Source organism: Dama dama, chromosome 9 (genome assembly GCF_033118175.1).
Source record: "Dama dama isolate Ldn47 chromosome 9, ASM3311817v1, whole genome shotgun sequence".
In the NCBI taxonomy this organism is placed as follows: domain Eukaryota; kingdom Metazoa; phylum Chordata; class Mammalia; order Artiodactyla; family Cervidae; genus Dama; species Dama dama.
Window position 1 is genome coordinate 6,969,037 of NC_083689.1, and position 18,324 is coordinate 6,987,360.

Sequence of the window (18,324 nt, forward strand, 5' to 3'; positions counted from 1 at the left end):
CCAAGGAGTAGCAGAGGGAAGGAAAGCAGATGTTGAGAGGGTCAGTCCTGCGCACCGGCCTTGCTCAGGATGGGTCTCCGCCCTCGGGGCGGCCTTTCATCCCTTCCCTAGAATCCTTAAATCCTCTCTCTCTCAGGGCCCTCTGCGTCTGTCACTGGACCGACAGCGGCTGGCGGAGGTGAGTGTGGCTTCAGAGGGGGCCTGGGTGTGCGCTGGGGATCGGCAGGACTGGAGCGCTGGAGACTGGTCGGGCGGGGCGGACCCGGGGGATGAGGTTGAGAGGGTGTGAGCCAGGTGTCCCGGGCAGGCTGGCTGAATTGATGCCTCACCTCTCTTCCAGCTGGCTCGGCCAACATTTATATATTGCGCACCTCCCCTCTCCCCAAGGACTGTGGGGCTCCCTCTTCTTTCCCCCGACCCGGGTCCTTCCTCTGCCCGACGATCAGACTGTGCTCCCGTCTGTTCCCGTCCCTGCCCCATCCTCCTGCAGCCGCCGAGCGGATGGCCGGGGTCCCGGCGCTGCTGCCGCTGCTGCTGGCGCTGGCGCAGGCGGGAGTGGTGGGCGCCGCGGGCTCGGTGCGCCTGGCGGGCGGCCTCACGCTGGGCGGACTGTTCCCGGTGCACGCTCGCGGCGCGGCGGGCAGGGCGTGCGGGCAGCTGAAGAAGGAGCAGGGCGTGCACCGGCTCGAGGCCATGCTGTACGCCCTGGACCGCGTGAACGCCGACCCCGAGCTGCTGCCCGGGGTGCGCCTGGGCGCCCGGCTGCTCGACACCTGCTCGCGGGACACGTACGCGCTGGAGCAGGCGCTGAGCTTCGTGCAGGCGCTGATCCGCGGCCGCGACGGCGAAGAGGCTGCCGTGCGCTGCCCCGGCGGGGTCCCCCCGCTGCGCACCGCGCCCCCGGAGCGCGTGGTGGCTGTCGTGGGCGCCTCGGCCAGCTCTGTCTCCATCATGGTCGCCAACGTGCTGCGCCTGTTCGCGGTGAGAGCCCGGGGCGCGCCCGGGGTGCAGCGTCTCCCTTGTCTTTGCCTTGGGGGTGCCTGAGGTCTAGTCTCCTTGCGGGTGCCTGAGGGCTAGTCTCCTTTCGAGAATCACTCTAGTTAGCCGAGAAGCCCTGCTCCCTGGGCCAGACGCAAGCCTGTCTGGGAAAGTTGTTCTGAGGATGAAAGTGTCTAGAGTGCCGGGATAACTACGGCGTCCATTAATTGCCCTGTAGCCCATGGGCCTTCTTCTGCCTCCTTTTCTCTGATTTTTCCCTCGTTCTCTCTCTTCTCCCTTCCCTCTTTTCCTTCTCGCTCTTCCCCTCCCCTTTCCATAACTCTCCACACTCCACGCTTTCCCTGTTTTGGCTTCAGACATCTCTGTCTCCCCTGGACCAGTTCCAACCTGCTGCTTCTAGAACCTCCGCTACTCGGACCTTCGCACCAGCTCCCCCTTGCTGCCTTTGGCGTGTGTGTTGGTTTTGTTCTCGTTTGCTTGTGTCTTCCTTTAACATGAGGGATTCGCCCCTCTGCTCTGCCAGCCTCTCCCACTACCATTCTCCAGTCTCCTTTCACACTTCCTGCCCCCATCCTTCCTCCTGAATCAGCTCAGCCATCATCCCCATGATTAATCACTCTAATGCACTGGGATAAACCTGGTTCCAAACAGGCCCCTCCATCAGACCAGACACAACCTTCAGTCAAACAGCCCCTCCCCTGCTCTCCTGCCTGCTCAGCCCCTCCTGGGGCTGATGCCCGCCTGTGCAGACCACCCCTTTGTGTGAACTGGGGAAACATGTCTCCCTCTGGGGCTGACAGATGTCCCCTTACCCAGGTGAATGCTGCAGCCAGTGCCTGGCAGCTGCAGACTGGACGTAAACCCCTAGTTCCCTTTTGCCGGTGACACACCGTGTGCAATTATATGCCCACTCCCCTAGACCCTCATGCATCTCATGTTCCATTAGCCCCATTCACAAAATGCAGGTCTTTGTCCGCAGGTTCCAGCCTCTCCATGTGGAGAGGCTGCTCCCACCTGCCCCGAGCACCCTATCCCTGGGTCCTGGGTCCTCACTGCGTTCCCTACCTAGGGTGACTGACCCTCCATCCACAGCCCGGTGTCTTTCCTCACTCTAGATCCCCCAGATCAGCTACGCGTCCACGGCCCCGGAGCTCAGCGACTCCACACGCTATGACTTCTTCTCCCGCGTGGTGCCCCCTGACTCCTACCAGGCCCAGGCCATGGTGGACATAGTGCGGGCACTGGGATGGAACTACGTGTCCACGCTGGCCTCTGAGGGCAACTATGGCGAGAGTGGGGTTGAGGCTTTTGTGCAGATCTCTCGAGAGGCTGGTGAGCTTGGGCCCAGGGCAGAGGGAGGTGGTCTGAGGCCTGAAGGAGCCTATGGAGTGGCCGTCAGACAGGGCGCAAGCTGTGAGGTGGGGCTCTGGGTTTATAGTGGGGAGCCTGGATGGTGCTCCCTGTGGGCAGGCACCGTTTCCTTTGGAAGACTCAGTTCCTGCCACAGTCACGTGTGGCGGTGGCCTTGGTGGGTGAAGGACTGACTTTGGCATCTCCGACACCCAGGGGGGGTCTGTATTGCCCAGTCCATCAAGATTCCCAGGGAACCAAAACCAGGAGAATTCAATAAAGTGATCAAGAGGCTCATGGAGACACCGAATGCCCGGGGCATCATCATCTTCGCCAACGAGGATGACATCAGGTGGGACAGAGGGCGTGTTCAGGCACCGTGTTCTTCTGTAGCTTTTCTTGAAGATCCTGCTGCCTCATCTCACATATCCCAGCCATGCACATCTTCCCTTCCCCTCTTGCCTTCCTGCCACCACATACCTTTTCTACTCTTCTCTCTGTGTCTGGTGGCCCCAGAAATGCTCCAAGCCTAGCCAGAGAAACGTAAGAATACATATCTACTTCTATCATTAACAGTGGGGGAGAGACTGGTGGGCACATGTAACAGTTGTCAGGGAACAACTCCCGGGGCAATAGGTTATCAGCAGAAGGCACGGCTCCCAGCCTGAACCCCAGCAGGAGAAGGCAGGCCCTGCTTAAAGACAGCATGAAGCGGTGCACAGAACATGAGGGCAGGTCTGGAGTCAGAGCCTGGCTGGACCTTTTACTACCTGAGAAACCCGGAGTCCTAAACTGCCTACATCCTACTTTTCCTGATAAACAAGGGTCTGCTGAGCGGTGCCGAATGGGATAGATGGCGAGCGAAGACTGGCAAGTGACCAGGGTTAAGCAGGAGGAGGACTTCAGGGCATCCTCACCCTTCCCTGTTCTTACCAGGAGGGTTCTGGAGGCTGCACGCCAGGCCAACCTGACTGGCCACTTCCTGTGGGTTGGCTCAGACAGCTGGGGAGCCAAGATCTCACCCGTTCTGAACCTGGAGGATGTGGCCGTGGGAGCTATCACCATCCTGCCCAAAAGGGCCTCCATTGATGGTGAGTGGGGGATGCCCGCCCCTGTATCTCTCACCCATATCTACCCTTCCCCACCCTCTTGGGGGTGCTCATTTTCCCCTTCTATAAAATTGCACCATGACCCAGGGTCCCTTCTGGGAATTCTAGAATCCTGAGATTCTATGAACACATCCCTCCAAACAGTGTTTGAAATGAATTGGCAAATGAGGAAATGCACACACCTCTGTACAGGGTGAAGAATTGTTAAGTTTTGTTTGTTAGTTTTGTTTTGTTTTAATCAGTGCCTGCATTTGGGTTCTGCCAAAGCACTCTAATTTGAAGATGAGTGTGAGAGGGAGAGAAAACAAGGATGTGGGACTTACTGTCCTACTGATTAATTAATGAGGCCTGCCTCTCCACCCCTCCTCCACCATCCCACCTGTGAATATCTGGAAGAATGCAAAAAAGATGGTCACTTTACACTAGGATTGCTCATTTCCCCAAAGGCTAAACTAAAGACACCTTGATGAGGTACTTCAGGGCTCTTTTATGAAGTACAGATTCTTGTCAATACTGAGCCCTGACTTCCAGGGGCTCCCAGCCTCTTGGAGGCACACACACCCTTACACTCTTCCTTTCCCTTATAATGCATTCAGTTGTAGGCAACGAACTAGACTGAGAGTAGTTTTAGCAATAAATGTATCCCATCACAAGACAAGAGGTATCAAAGTAGGGAAAACTTCATGTTTGGGGCAATGAGTCAATGATGTTCTCAGAATCTTGAGCTCTGTCCTCCCTTCTGTTTCACCATCCTCTGTAGTTGCTATATGTCTTCTTGATTGTGATGTCTTATTCACAAAGTGGCAGCTGAAGCTCCACCCATCTTCACAGAGGCATCCTAACCAGGAAAGACAAGGCAGCAAAAAATTATTTTATGTGGTGAGGCTCTGAGTTTGCAAATTTACCGCAGAGTCCCTAGATGACTTTGAACTCATCAGCAAGGCCAGAAATTGATCACATGGGCATCCCCATCTGTAAACTCAGCAAGTGGTGAAGGGACACAAGTGGTGAGCTGTGGCTGGCTCATTTGGGTACCTTCCCTCCTTCCTCCTTCCCTCTCTCTCAGGATTTGACCAGTACTTCATGACTCGATCCCTGGAGAACAACCGCCGAAACATCTGGTTTGCTGAGTTCTGGGAAGAGAATTTTAACTGCAAACTGACTAGCTCAGGTACCCAGTCTGACGATTCCACCCGCAAATGCACAGGTGAGAGCTGCCCAGGGTGGGTGTTGAGGGTGGAGAGGGAGAGGTGGGAAGCCAGGTTGGGCACCTGGGGGCCAGGCACACTTCCTCTGGGCATCCCTAGGACAGGTGAGGAACGCATCGGCCGGGACTCTGCCTACGAGCAGGAAGGGAAGGTGCAGTTTGTGATTGATGCTGTGTACGCCATTGCCCACGCCCTCCACAGCATGCACCAGGCTCTCTGCCCCGGGCACACAGGCCTGTGCCCAGCAATGGAGCCCACTGATGGTCGGACACTGCTGCAATATATTCGAGCCGTGCGCTTCAATGGTGAGTGGGAGCCAGAGCCCCTGTGTGAGTGAGGGGAAGCCTGCTGGGTTGGAGTTCTCAGGACCTGGGACATCCCAGGATGGAAAGAATGGGAGAGCAGAAGGGGACAGTGGGAGCACGTGGGCCTGAGAGCTGGAGGCTTGAGCCAAGTTCTGGGGACCAGTTTTTGACACTCCTTGTTCCCCAGGCTTCGGCACCCCCTGCCCCAGGCTGCAAAGTCCAGGTTCTGAAGAACTTGTTTGTGACCCTTTTTGCCTGGACCTCTCAGAGGGTCACACACAGCTCTTCGCCCCACTGCAGAGAGTTTGGAATCGTCTGGTCTCTCAGGGCACTGCCCGCACTGTGGACAGGCGTCCCACTCCATGTCTCAGGCTTCCAAATGCCTCCCCAGTCAGGCCCTGTGCCGCCTGAGCACAAAGTATGGATCCGTGTCCCCCTGATACCAGTGGAGGGCCTGATACATGGTCAGGGCTCGGAATAAGGGTTTTTGAAAAGGCCCAGATAGACTCAGCTGTGGTTTGTGGGGAAAGCTTCACACCGTGTTCAATTACTATCCTTTAGAAAATTAAAAACTGTTCTTCCACCAAGTGTTGAGCATCTTCTCTCTGCTAAGCTCCCTGTTAAAGAGCATGATTTAAGACTTCCCTGGTAGTCCAGTGGTTAAGACTCTTCGCTTTCACTGCAGGGGCCATGGATATGACCCCTGGTTGGGGAACTAAGATCCCACATGCTGTGAGGCTAAATAAACAAACAAATAAAATAAAAGAGCATGACATAGTATCACTCCAGATTAGCTCTGCAAGGTAGTAGAACAAGCTTCTAAAAGAAATAAGGCTTATTGTTCAAATCAGTACCTTTCTAAGTCTGAACTCTTCCTCTTACCTAGATACCTAAGCTTTCTTGTTTCTTTTTAATTGTAGTAACATACACAAAGAGTTGGCTTCCCAGGTGACACTAGTGGTAAAGAACCTGCCTACCAGTGCAGGAGAGGAGAGAGATGTGGGTTGGATCCCTGGGTCAGGAAGATCCCCTGGAGGAGGGCATGGCAACCCACTCCAGTATTCTTGCCTGGGAAATCCCGTGGACAGAGGAGCCTGGTGGGCTACAGCATATAGGGTCGCAAAGAGTCAGACATGACTGAAGCGACTTAGCATACATGGACACATAGAGTAAGATTTATTGTCTTAACCATTTTTAAATGTACAGCTTAATGGTGTCACTTGTCCAATCCGTCTCTAGAACTCTTCATTGTGCAAAACCGAAACTCTGCACCCATTAAACATTAACGCCTCATTTCCCTCTCCCCCAGCCCCTGGCAACCACCATTCTACCTTTTGTCAATATTAATTTGACCACTCTAAGTGGTCCAGATTCGACCACTCAGATGAGTGGAATCACACAGTGTTTGTCTTTTTGTGACTGGCTTATTTCACTTACCATAATGTTCTTAAGGTTCACCCATGTTGTAGAGTATGTCAGAATTTCCTTCCTCCTTAAGGCTGAATAATATTCCATTGTATGTATAGACCACAATTTGCTTATCCATTCATCTGTCAATGGACACTTGCATTTCTTCCATGTTTTTGCTACTGTGAACAATGCTACTGTGAACAAAGAAGTGTATAAACATCTCTTCAAGTCCCTGCTTTCAGTTTTCTTGAGTATATACCTAGAATTGGAATTGCTGGGTCATGTGGTTATTCCGTTTAATTTCTTGAGGAACCACCATACTATTTTCCATAGTGAGTGCGTCATTTTACATTCCCATCAGTAGAGTATAGGGTTTCAGTGTCTCCATACTTTCCAACACTTACTTTCTATTGTTTCGACAGTGGCCATAGGTGTGAGGAGGAATCTCACTGGGGTTTTGATTGCAGTTTCCCTGATGATAGGTGATACTGAGCACCTTTTCACCTGCTAGCGAAGCTCCTCCTTTGTCCTGGCCTTCGATGGGCTAGAGAACCAGCGAGGATGACAGGCTCTCCTTTCAGGCAGCGCAGGAACCCCTGTGATGTTCAATGAGAATGGGGACGCACCTGGGCGATATGACATCTTCCAGTACCAGGCGACCAATGGCAGTGCAGGCAGTGGCAGCTACCAGGCGGTGGGCCAGTGGGCGGAGACCCTCAGGCTGGATGTAAGTGGCACAGGCTGAGCTCTGGGCGCAGGGAGGCGGGCCCACCTTCCTGGAGGCGGAGTCACAGGCCGCGGTGTCCTGTCCCAGGTGGAAGCCCTGCAGTGGTCAGGAGACGCCCGAGAGGTGCCCGAGTCTCAGTGCAGCCTCCCCTGTGGGCCGGGGGAGCGGAAAAAGATGGTGAAGGGCGTCCCCTGCTGTTGGCACTGCGAGGCCTGCGACGGGTACCGCTTCCAGGTGGACGAGTTCACTTGCGAGGCCTGCCCGGGGCACATGAGGCCCACGCGCAACCACACGGGCTGCCGCCCCACGCCGGTGGTCCGCCTCTCCTGGTCCTCGCCCTGGGCGGCCCCGCCCCTCCTCTTGGCCGTGCTGGGCATCATGGCCACCACCACGGTGGTGGCCACCTTCGTGCGGCACAACAACACCCCCATCGTCCGCGCCTCTGGCCGTGAGCTCAGCTACGTCCTCCTTACCGGCATCTTCCTCATCTATGCCATCACCTTCCTCATGGTGGCTGAGCCCGGAGCGGCGGTCTGCGCCACCCGCAGACTCTTCCTCGGCCTCGGCACCTCCCTCAGCTACTCGGCCCTGCTCACCAAGACCAACCGCATCTACCGCATCTTTGAGCAGGGGAAGCGCTCGGTCACGCCTCCGCCCTTCATCAGCCCCACTTCGCAGCTCGTCATCACCTTCAGCCTCACTTCCGTGCAGGTGAGTCCGCAGGCTCCAAGTTGACGGGCTGGCAGATGGGATTGGGGCTGAGGGTACGGGCACTGACCTCCACTTTAAAGATCAGAGTCACTCTTCTATTTTGGTCTCTATGTTTAAAAAAAAAAAAAGTCCCAGGTGCTAGGGTGCTACTGTTTTTGTAAGTAGAACTCACTTAGGAGCAGCTGTTTCCTCCTGCTTCATCCTTGGAGGAAAATGAATCAGCAAGGTGGGGAGTGCAAGCGTCCAGTGATTTTTCTGTAAAACAGTGAAATAATTTTCATAAACTGAACATGTTGTTCCACAGTTTGGCTCCCAGGGCAAAGAGATACCTGATGAATTTCCCCCAAGCAGAGAATCTATTTCCATAAGGGGAGTTCCTGCTGCCCAGTCAGTCACTGGGTAAACCGGATGAGAGGCATAGGGTCTGATGATATTGCTGTGGAATGAAGCATCCAGTTCCATAAATAGCCAGCATTTCATGCTATATGTACAGCAAAAGCAGAATTCCTTCTGGGTTTCCTCTGAGATGGTAATAGAACGTTGGAAATGGCTCCCATGTTATGTAAAGGGTACTAGGAGACAGGTGTGTGTGTGACATTGCAGAGTCAGCCCAATTCTCAGGGCCAAGTGGAGGGCTCAAGTCATTTGGACACAGCTCTTTCTCCACTCCAGGAGAGCTCTTCTTCCTACCTAGCTCTGCATCTTTCCCACCCATGTGCCTCAGTCCATGCAACTGTCCACAGCTGGAAGGTGCTGCCCTCTTCCAGCATATAGATGGATTTGAGTGTCCTTCATCAGGGCCAGCATCTCAGTGCCCCGCCCATCCTCGGAAGGCACCTCACTGCTTCCTGCCTGAAACTCCTGTGGCACCCCTCACCCCAGGATAGAGGTGCTTAGGCTACATTTAGTGCTCTCCTCCGGCTTACCTATGGACTCCCTGCTTTATACCTCCCTTTCTAGAAATCCCAAATCTTTTCAGAGGTGCACACCTTCCCCTTCACTAGGTTACTTAGCAATTACAATGGATGTGAACGGATGTCTCAGGGTTTTAATTCGTCTCTCCTTTCTAGTGCAGCTGGCCTTTGTAGCTTCGTCTTCTGTGATGTGCCTGCACCTGCTCCTGAGCTTTGCTCACTTCCTGTTATTTTATAGGAGTTCATTATGTGTACTGGATGCCAATTCTTCTGTCAGTTACTTAGGCTGCAAACTCAGTGAGGTGCATTGGGCAACTTCCTCCCCCATTTAGAGGAGTTATAAGAGGAGCCTCCATGCTTCCTTCCCAGACAGTGGGTGGAGCTTTATTTTATTAGTCCCTTGTTCATGGAGTTTCTGCTTTTAGGAGAATCACAAAAAGGTGCTCCTTCTGGATATACAAACTCCTTTAAAAACTTTCTTTCCTCTAGGATCACATAGCCCTGCTCCAGATGCACAGCATTGCACTGAAGTGTTGGCTAGGATTCAGCTTCATTCCTCCCAAACCAAGCATTCTTATTCAGTGAATGGCCTGCACAAACGTATAGGACAGCTTTCCCCACCTTTATGCAGATGTCTTAGTTCCTACTGCCCAGCTTCCCTTGCCTCAAGGTCATGTCTCCCTTCCCTGTGAAGGAATTTATTCTCCGTCTCCTCCTTGCTGGGGCCCTGACCTCCCTGGCCGCCCAACATAAGCTTATATTCATACTACTCTCCACCCAGCACCTCTCTGTTTTGAGTATCACTATGCATTCCCATGTGATTTCATGATGTCTTGCTCAACAGTTCTTTGGATCTGGAGAAGGAAGGGGGTCCTCAGGAATGAGGTGTCCCATATGGTTAGATTAGATCCAGCTAGCGTTTTCATGTCCGCAGAACACACGATACGATACTGCCTCCATGGAGAGGAGCATCTCTGCTGGGCCTTGTGCTAAATTAATGGGACATGCACTGACTCCTCCCCTAAGCTGCATCACATCCTCCAACAGATTATGAGGGTTCCCATTTGGTAGATGGAGGGGTATGTTCAGGGTCACAGTTCCAGAGCCTCTGCCTGCAGTCACTTTCCCTTGTTTGTTGTTGTTCAGTCACTAAGTCGTGTCTGACTCTTTGTGACCCCAGGGACTGCAGCACGCCAGGCTTCCCTGTCTTCCACTATCTCCTCGAGCTTGAAAGTTCATGTCCGTTGAGTCAGAGATGCTATCTAACCATCTCATCCTCTGCCACCTTGTGTAGCTCAGTAAATGGCACCAGTAATGGTTGAAATACAGGAAGAGGACATCCAGGCCCCCTTATCCAGTCAGCCCTGATGTTCCCAGCACAGACTTCCACTGCAGCTTCTCCTCCCCACCTACCTGCGTCACTGGCCTTTGCCCAGGCAGCGCCCTCCTGGACAACCCTGCCCTCTCAGTGGCCCAAGCATTCCACTCAACAGGCCAGGAGCCTGGAAGCAACCCTACCCTGCCAGAGATCTCAGTAGAGGGTTAGTCTGGGTGTGTCCTTGATAACCATGCTGCCTCCTGCAGGTGGTCGGAGTGTTGGCCTGGCTGGGGGCCCAGCCCCCGCACAGTGTGATCGACTATGAAGAGCAGCGGACGGTGGACCCAGAACAGGCCAGAGGCGTGCTCAAGTGCGACATGTCGGATCTGTCCCTCATCGGTTGCCTGGGCTACAGCCTCTTGCTCATGGTCACATGCACGGTGTATGCCATCAAGGCCCGTGGCGTGCCCGAGACCTTCAATGAGGCCAAGCCCATTGGCTTCACCATGTACACCACCTGTATCATCTGGCTGGCTTTTGTGCCTATCTTCTTTGGCACTGCCCAATCAGCTGAAAAGGTAATCTGGGTCCCAACCTCGTTTATTTCCTGCTTGTCCTTGGAGGGGCTCAACTGTTCTAAGTGCTGGGCCCATAAGAATGATTGATTGTTTGGTTGGCTGATTCATTCATATACTCATTTGTCTTTCTAGTTTCCCTCTGGTTGTTCTCTCCTTCCCTTTCCCTTTGTTCATTCATTCATTTATTCATCTATGCTTCTACCCACCAATTAAATTTTTTTATTAAGTTACCTTTTCATATATTTATCTTTGCCAATCCATCTTTTGTTCATTTGTTTGACCACTATGCATTCATTTATTCATATGCTCAGTGGAACTCTCGTTTATTCACCTCATGATCCCTTTGTTTGCCCACTTGTTCCTCTGTGCAGGTTGTGTTAATCCATTCATTTGTATATTTGAGAACATGTTCATTCATTTGCTAACATGCTGTAGCCCTTTTTGGGCATATGGACTGTTGCCCTAGGTGTGGCTGTCTGTGAATAAACCTCTTGCTTCCCTTGGTCACTTGCCCACTCAGTCATGTGCTGTTTTCCCTTCTTGCTGCCTACACCAGAGCCACACTGTTACAGCCAATTCTTCCTGCCATGGGGGCCTTTGTTTATACCACTCTGCTTTATCGTGTGGTCATTCCCATTCAGCTGACTGAAATGGACTCACTTCCAGGCTGTGTGGGGGCAGAGGGTGGGCGAGAACTGGGCTGAGTCCACCTGGTCCTTTCCTCTGTGGCTTAGATCTACATCCAAACCACGACGCTGACTGTGTCCTTAAGCCTGAGCGCGTCAGTGTCCCTCGGCATGCTATATGTACCCAAGACCTACGTCATCCTGTTCCACCCGGAGCAGAACGTGCAGAAGCGGAAGCGAAGCCTCAAGACGACCTCCACAGTGGCAGCCCCCACCAAGGGTGAGGACACAGAGGCCCCAAGTAGCAAGTAGAGGATGAATGGGACGCTTGCTCCCCCTCCTCTGCTGCTTTTGTGTCCTTGCTTCGTAATGGAAGCTGTGAAGAGCCCAGGTCTACAGCGAGCAGTCAGGGTGGGGAGTCCACTAAGGCCAGGCCTAGCAGGATGGAACTGGCCTGGACCCACATGACACATTTCAGCCCTGTTCTTCTGTGGGTCTTGGCTTCATGCTTCCTTCTCGCCAAGAACAGGCACCAAGAGAATCCTCTTCTGGAGAGGGATTAAACTTATATTCACTGGTTTGAAGTCAGAGATCATGGTGAAGCCTTGGGCTTGGCCCGGGGTGAGTGGATTTCCTCCACCTTGATCAACCTCCAGAATCTAGGGACTGAGCAGCCTATGAGAACGTGTAGACTCCAGGATGAAATACAGGGTTGGAGCTGGAGAGGAGCAGTTTCCACAGGAGCTCTGTGGCTCTGCATTTTGGACTGCGTAGCTTGGGCTTGGGTAAATGTTTTGCTGGTACAGAGGGATTGAGCCTTGCATGAGAGCCCTGTGGGAGAAGATGGGCCTGCCCAGGACAGAGGGAACTGGGGTGCTCCCGTGAGGTTATTTGTGTCAGAGTCTTTTCCTTGACCTCTTTTCTCCTAGGATCTGGGGGATGTCATGCTTAGAGAACAGCTTATTTTTCTTCCCCCTCCCTTGTGTATTCGCTTAAATGAACCCTGAACTTTAAGAAAATGAGATGCATGTGTGGTGGCAGTGTTGTGAGAATAAACTATCAGTGTGGCGTTTGCCCTCCTTTGATGCCTGTTCTCAAGTTCTAGGTTGGGACCAGTTACAGACAGAGTTGTGTCCATGGTGAAGATTCATTCCAAGTGGATAACTTGGGATGAATATCCAAACTGTTCTCTCTCAATATTTACTGGGAGATCGCCTTTGAAAGGCATGCATGAAGCATGGGAAGGAAAATACTTGGACGTCAAATGCATTTTTCAGTAATCTATTTTTAACAAAAGGTTTGGTTTAAGTTATGGAATTTTATTTCCCTGGGGTAGAATTTGAATTTGTTAAATTGACTCTTTTTATTTATCAGTATGAATTCTCTAGTGGCTAATGTCTGGAACTGATTTTGAAGATTCAACTGTACTTCATCCAGTAGAGACTCTTCCTTAGACAGAATCTCTGCATAATCCGTTTTGACCTTGGGACCAGGTTGTTTCCGCATTCTTTAAAAGGGCTTCTCCTCAGAATAACATTTTTGGTGTATAGATTCTCCTTCCTCACATTTGTTGCATTCCTAGGAATTCTCTGCAGTGTGAATTATGACATTTCATATATTGCTGGGTGCTTACCAAAATTCATTCTTTCATATAGCCTCTTTCCTGTGTGGGTTTTCTGATGTACAATGAGGTGTATTTTCTTGCTGATGGCTTTTCCACATTAGTGCTTTAATACGGTTTTTCTCCTATATTAACTTATAGAGAACAATGAGCTCTCGTCTCCAAATGAAGGTTTTCCTGTATTCATTGTTTTCTGGCTCTTTCTCTTAGTATAAATTCTCTGTTATGCAGTGAGTCTTGACTTCTAGTTGAAAACCTTTCCACAGTTTTTACATTTTTGTGGTTTTCCCCACTCTGAACTCTATGACTTAGAATTTGAATTATTTCTTAGTAAAAGCTTTTCCACATCTAGAGGATTTGTTCACCCGCCCACCACCCTGCCACATGACGTTTCTGACTTAGCGTCCTGGCCTTCTGCTGAAGACTTTAACGCCCCCCAATTTCACTCAGACTCTTTGAGGCACAGTGAGTTCTGTCTTCTTCTGGCCTCCTCACATTCAGACCACTCAGAGAAGAGGCATGCACTGTTTTGTGTGCAGTGGGGGCATCCTCTATGGCCAAAGGCATTGACATATTTAGTACATTTGTGAGACTTCTCTCCTTTCTGAATTCTCTAATGTGTATGAAGGTCTGACTCCTGGAAGAGGGCTTTTCCACATTCAGTGAGTACATAAGATCTCCCCTTGGATTATTTCTTCACTGTTCAGTGGGGGTTGACAGATCCCTGCAGGTTTTTCCATGTTATTTACATGCATAGTTTGCCTTCTCCAATATCCAATCAATTTGAACCCCTGAAAAAAAGTTTTTTCTCCAAAATTTGTGGAATTTATAAGGCATTCTGCCTGTGTGTTCCCTTACCTGTTGAATAACAGCTGGGCTATACTTATAGGCTTTCTCAGATTTACGGACTTTGAGTGATTTCTCCTCTGTGTGGATTATATGTTCCAGTGGAAATGGGGTTCTGATTGGTGGCTTTTCCACCTTACAGTCACAGTATCTTCTGCAGTATGAGTTCCCTAAAGCAGAGTAAGATTACATTTTGATACAAGCTTTTATTCAGTATGTCCAGTGTGTTGAGATTTGTACAGGAGGGATTTTTTAAATGTTTTTTTAACCCCAACAAAACTGCTTTATTGAGATATAATTGACATACAATAAACTGCAAGTAGAAGGCTCAATTTAATATGTCTTAGCATATGTAACTATTTGTGAAATCATCACAATAATCAAGATAATGAACAAATTCATAATTTAAAAAACTTTCATTATGCCCTTTGTAATCTCCCCCTAGGAGAGATTTTTTTATATTATTTATATTCTTATGCATTGTCATAGTGTGATTTTCTTGGGGACACATTCACTACAACTTTGTCACATTTATTACATTTTGTGATCTTTGGAAAATTCTCTCAAATTCATTACATTCATTGTCTCTCACTTTACTCAGTAATCTCTTATTAAATAAACATAACTTTCCCCAAAAGTTTGATTTGGGTTTTCTGTTGCTTTTGTATATAGTTATTGATTTGCAAAGTTCCCTCTAAAATGGAATAAAAGGCACAATTCCAAGTGAATCTTTCTACCATCATTTTATAGAAAGAAGCCTCTTCAGGAATATTCTGTCATACTGACATATTTGCCCCTAAATATGAAATATTCCCAAGGGTAAATATTTCCCACCTCTTGGGCTTTTGGGGGGAAGTCGCCTCCAGTGTGGACATGGCAGAGTACTGAAATCTATGACAAGTAGGTTGGGAGTGTCAGAGACACCATTTTAATCTGTGAAGCAAGGAGTAAGATAAAGATAGGCTTGGAGAAGGAAATGGCCACCCACTCCTGTATTCTTGCCTGGAGAATCCCATGGACAGAGGAGCTACAGTCCATGGGGTCACGACTGAGTGACTGGGCTTTCCAAGTGGCACTAATGGTAAAGAACCCACTCGCCAATGCAGGAGATGTAAGAGACACAGGTTCAATCCCTGCATAGGGAAGATCCCCTAGAGGAGGGCATGGCAACCCACCCCAGTATTCTTGCCTGGAGAATCCCATTGACAGAGGAGCCTGGTGGGCTACAGTCCATGGGGTCGCAAAGAGTCAGACTCAACTAAGGTGACTTAGCATGCATGCACAGCTCTGGAAGGGGAAGGCTGAGTAGGAGGATTGGATGAAAAAGGCAAACAAGGGTGCAGAGAGGCACTCATGGTGATGGGACTGGCTTTGGGCATTTTAAGCCTCATCGTTTCATTCATGGATTACTATTGCAGGACATTAGTCTTTCTGCTTCCTGTGCTTCCCTCCTCTCATCCTATACACCACTGTGAAAATCATCATGCCAGGGCACCAACTCCCCACATTTATAGGAACACTACTGTGGGTCTTGCGTTCTCCCAGCACCTGCATCAGGCTGTCACTATTCTATTTTACCTGCAGACTCAGAAGCAGAAATCACAGGAAGGGTGCAGTAGCCTAGAGGATCATGGCCTCGCGCACTGTTCACTGATATAATCTGACAGATCAAGTATCACTCGGTTATTATACCAGAGCTCTTGAGTATTGAATTAACCTGTAGTATCAACTTCTGAGTTTTTTTCCATTCTGATTTGCTACTCAGGGGAAATTTCCAGGATCAACAGATACTGTCTTACACCTTCCACTATATACTTCCTTCAGTCAGCTTTCACATCTTGAATTGTACAGCATTAAGGTTAAGACATTTTGAGATCAGTTCCAGCTCTGCAACTTGCTAGATGGATGACCTTGGACAAGATAATTAGCCTCTGCCATAGCTGGTCTCCTTAATGATCTCCATGTGCATGCATGCCAAGTCACTTCAGTTGTGTCTGACTCTTTGTGATTCTATGGACTATAGCCCACCAGGTTCCTCTGTCCATGTGATTCTCCAGGCAAGAATACTGGAGTGGGTTGCCGTTTCCTCCTCCAGGGGATCTTCCCAACTCGGGTATCGAACCTGCATCTTTCACATCTACATTGGCAGCAGGTTCTTTACCACTAGCGCCACCTGGGTAGCCCCAATTATTGACCCATTTATCTACTACTGACCCTCCTAGTCCTACCAATCACTGTCCATACAGACCCTACTCATTAAGCAGAGTCCTCAGCTGACCAGTCCCATCACCCCATCTCAGGCCCCCTGGCCCTCTGATTTATTGATCTCTACAGACTTCTCATTCATTGTTGCTCCAACAATTATCATTGGGTTTTTACTCCATGCTAAGCACCTGGGATACATCAGTTTATAGAATAGACAAGGATTGTCTCCTTCATGAAACTTACATTCTAGTGGTGGAGACAAACAATAAATAATACATGAGATAAATAAGTTACATATTAGGAGGTGATAAAGTGCTGTAGGTGAGAGGAACAGAGCAGGGTAAGGGAGAACAGAAGAGGCCAGAGGGGATGGGCTACAATAAAGTGGTTAAGTGTAAGCTTCATTGAAAAGGTCGAATTTGAAGGAAGTGGGGTGTGAGCTATGGAATTACCTGGGGGAAGAAGGGTCTAGTGGATAAAGCAGCCAGTGCAGCAGCCCTAGGGCAAGGCTATGCCTGTAGGTTTGAGGACCCAGTCAAGAGGCTGGCTTGGTTGGAGCAGGTTTGAGAGGAGGAAACAACGTGAAAAGACTAGGTGAGGTATATCAGTAAGAGTTCTCCGGGGAAATAGAACCAATAGAACACATTGGTTTCTCTGGAGAACCTTGATAGATAGATTAAAGAGATATAGAGAATATATAGTACGTATAGATATAAGACAGAAAGGCTAACAAATAGATGGATAGATCTATCCATCTATCATTTTTGTAACTACCTACCTATCTAACCTGTACCCAATAGAATGTGTGTACTATCTATGTGTGTGTAATTCTTAATGTCAAGAGACATATTTTAAGAAATGGCTCCCATGATTGCGGGGGCTGGCACGTCTGAAATCTGTAGGGCAGGTGGCAGGTTGGAAGCCCAGGCAGTAGTTGATGCTGTAGTCTTGAGGCAGAATCTCTTTTCCACCTGAAAACATGAATTTTTGCTTCCAGGGCTGTCCACACTGGATGACTGGATGAAGTCCACTAACATTATTGAAGATATTCACTTCTCTCCCCCTGAAGTAAACTGGTAGTATGAATCATATCTACAAGATACCTTTATGACAGCACATTGATTAGTGTTTGATTGAATAATTGAGTATATAACCTAGCCAAGTGGACATATAAAACTACCACATGAAATAATGAGGGTAATCGTTATGGAGCCCCACAGGCCATTATAATTACAGACTTGCTTTTATTCTAGGGGAGAGGAGGAGACATTGGAGGGTTACATAGGAGGGCTTTAAAAGAGGAGCGAGACGGTTAAGTTGAAAGGAACACTCTGGTTACTGTGTTGGGAACATCTCAGAAACATCTTTTGTGCATGAGTGAGTCTTTTCACAGCGTATTGCATGCAGACTAGTGTGGTGGACACATTCATTCATTGAAATAACACTGTTCTCAATCACGTATGCATTAACATTCTTAGAAACACCTTTTGATGTCACCTTACACTGGGGGAAGATGATAAAAAGAAGAGAGAAAAGAGGTGAGCAGAGGGCTCTGGCAGCCAGAATGACAAGGTCTCCAATCCATGACAGGACAGCTTAGTGGTTTGGTTTCTAGACTCAAAAAGACTTCACATTTAAAACACTTACTTTAACACTGTGATTTAGGACAACTCACATATTCCTAATCTATAAAGTGAGTATGATAATCATATCCAGCTAATAGATAACCATTTGTCCCCACAAACCTGGGGGGGGTGTGTATAAATTTCTTGACACGATGTACTATCAGAGCCTGACTGAAAGTATATGTTCAGTGAATATTACCCATGATGTGAACATATCTATTACTCTATGATGGTATGAATAAAAATTACTAGAAAGGGTAAGAAAAGCTGATGGTTATAGAAAACCTAAAAGATGAAGAGGCACATCATGACTCAAGGAATAGCCACAGACACTTTCTTTATTGATAATATCATTTAACTCAGACGAATTATTGTAACAGCTGCATAACTGGACTCTCAAGATCCAGTCTCCCCCTAACTTCAGGTATCCACAATATTTTCCTACCACATGATCTGTTAGGGCTACAAGTAGGGCTAAGATACAAAGAGCTGCATTTTTTAACACCTCCACAGGTATTCCTGATAACCAACTTTGCTAACCAACCACTTTCCTAGTGAATATGTGTAATTATGATATTCTCTTCCCTTATTCGAGTCTATCCCCATTGCCTACTTAGTAAGTTTAAACATACAACATTGGTAACAAAGGCCCTTTAAGATCCATCCTCAGACTACATCCTTATTGACAAAGAATGGCAGACTTAATATAACTGGATAGGATATTTAAACTTCTCTGGTCTACTCTTTTTTTTAATCAGGAAAGAAACTAAAG

General features: G+C 49.1%; 1 protein-coding gene across 1 annotated transcript; it reads left to right on the forward strand.

Moving 5' to 3' along the window:
- The first annotated feature begins 501 nt into the window (after positions 1-501).
- Positions 502-11,567, forward strand: GRM6 (glutamate metabotropic receptor 6). The gene is made up of 10 exons (XM_061149523.1): positions 502-981; positions 2,115-2,331; positions 2,566-2,701; positions 3,286-3,440; positions 4,525-4,665; positions 4,771-4,971; positions 6,963-7,108; positions 7,196-7,819; positions 10,318-10,629; positions 11,364-11,567. Exons 1-10 carry the CDS (start codon positions 502-504, stop codon positions 11,565-11,567), a joined length of 2,616 nt encoding a protein of 871 aa, XP_061005506.1.
- The last annotated feature ends 6,757 nt before the right edge of the window (positions 11,568-18,324 follow it).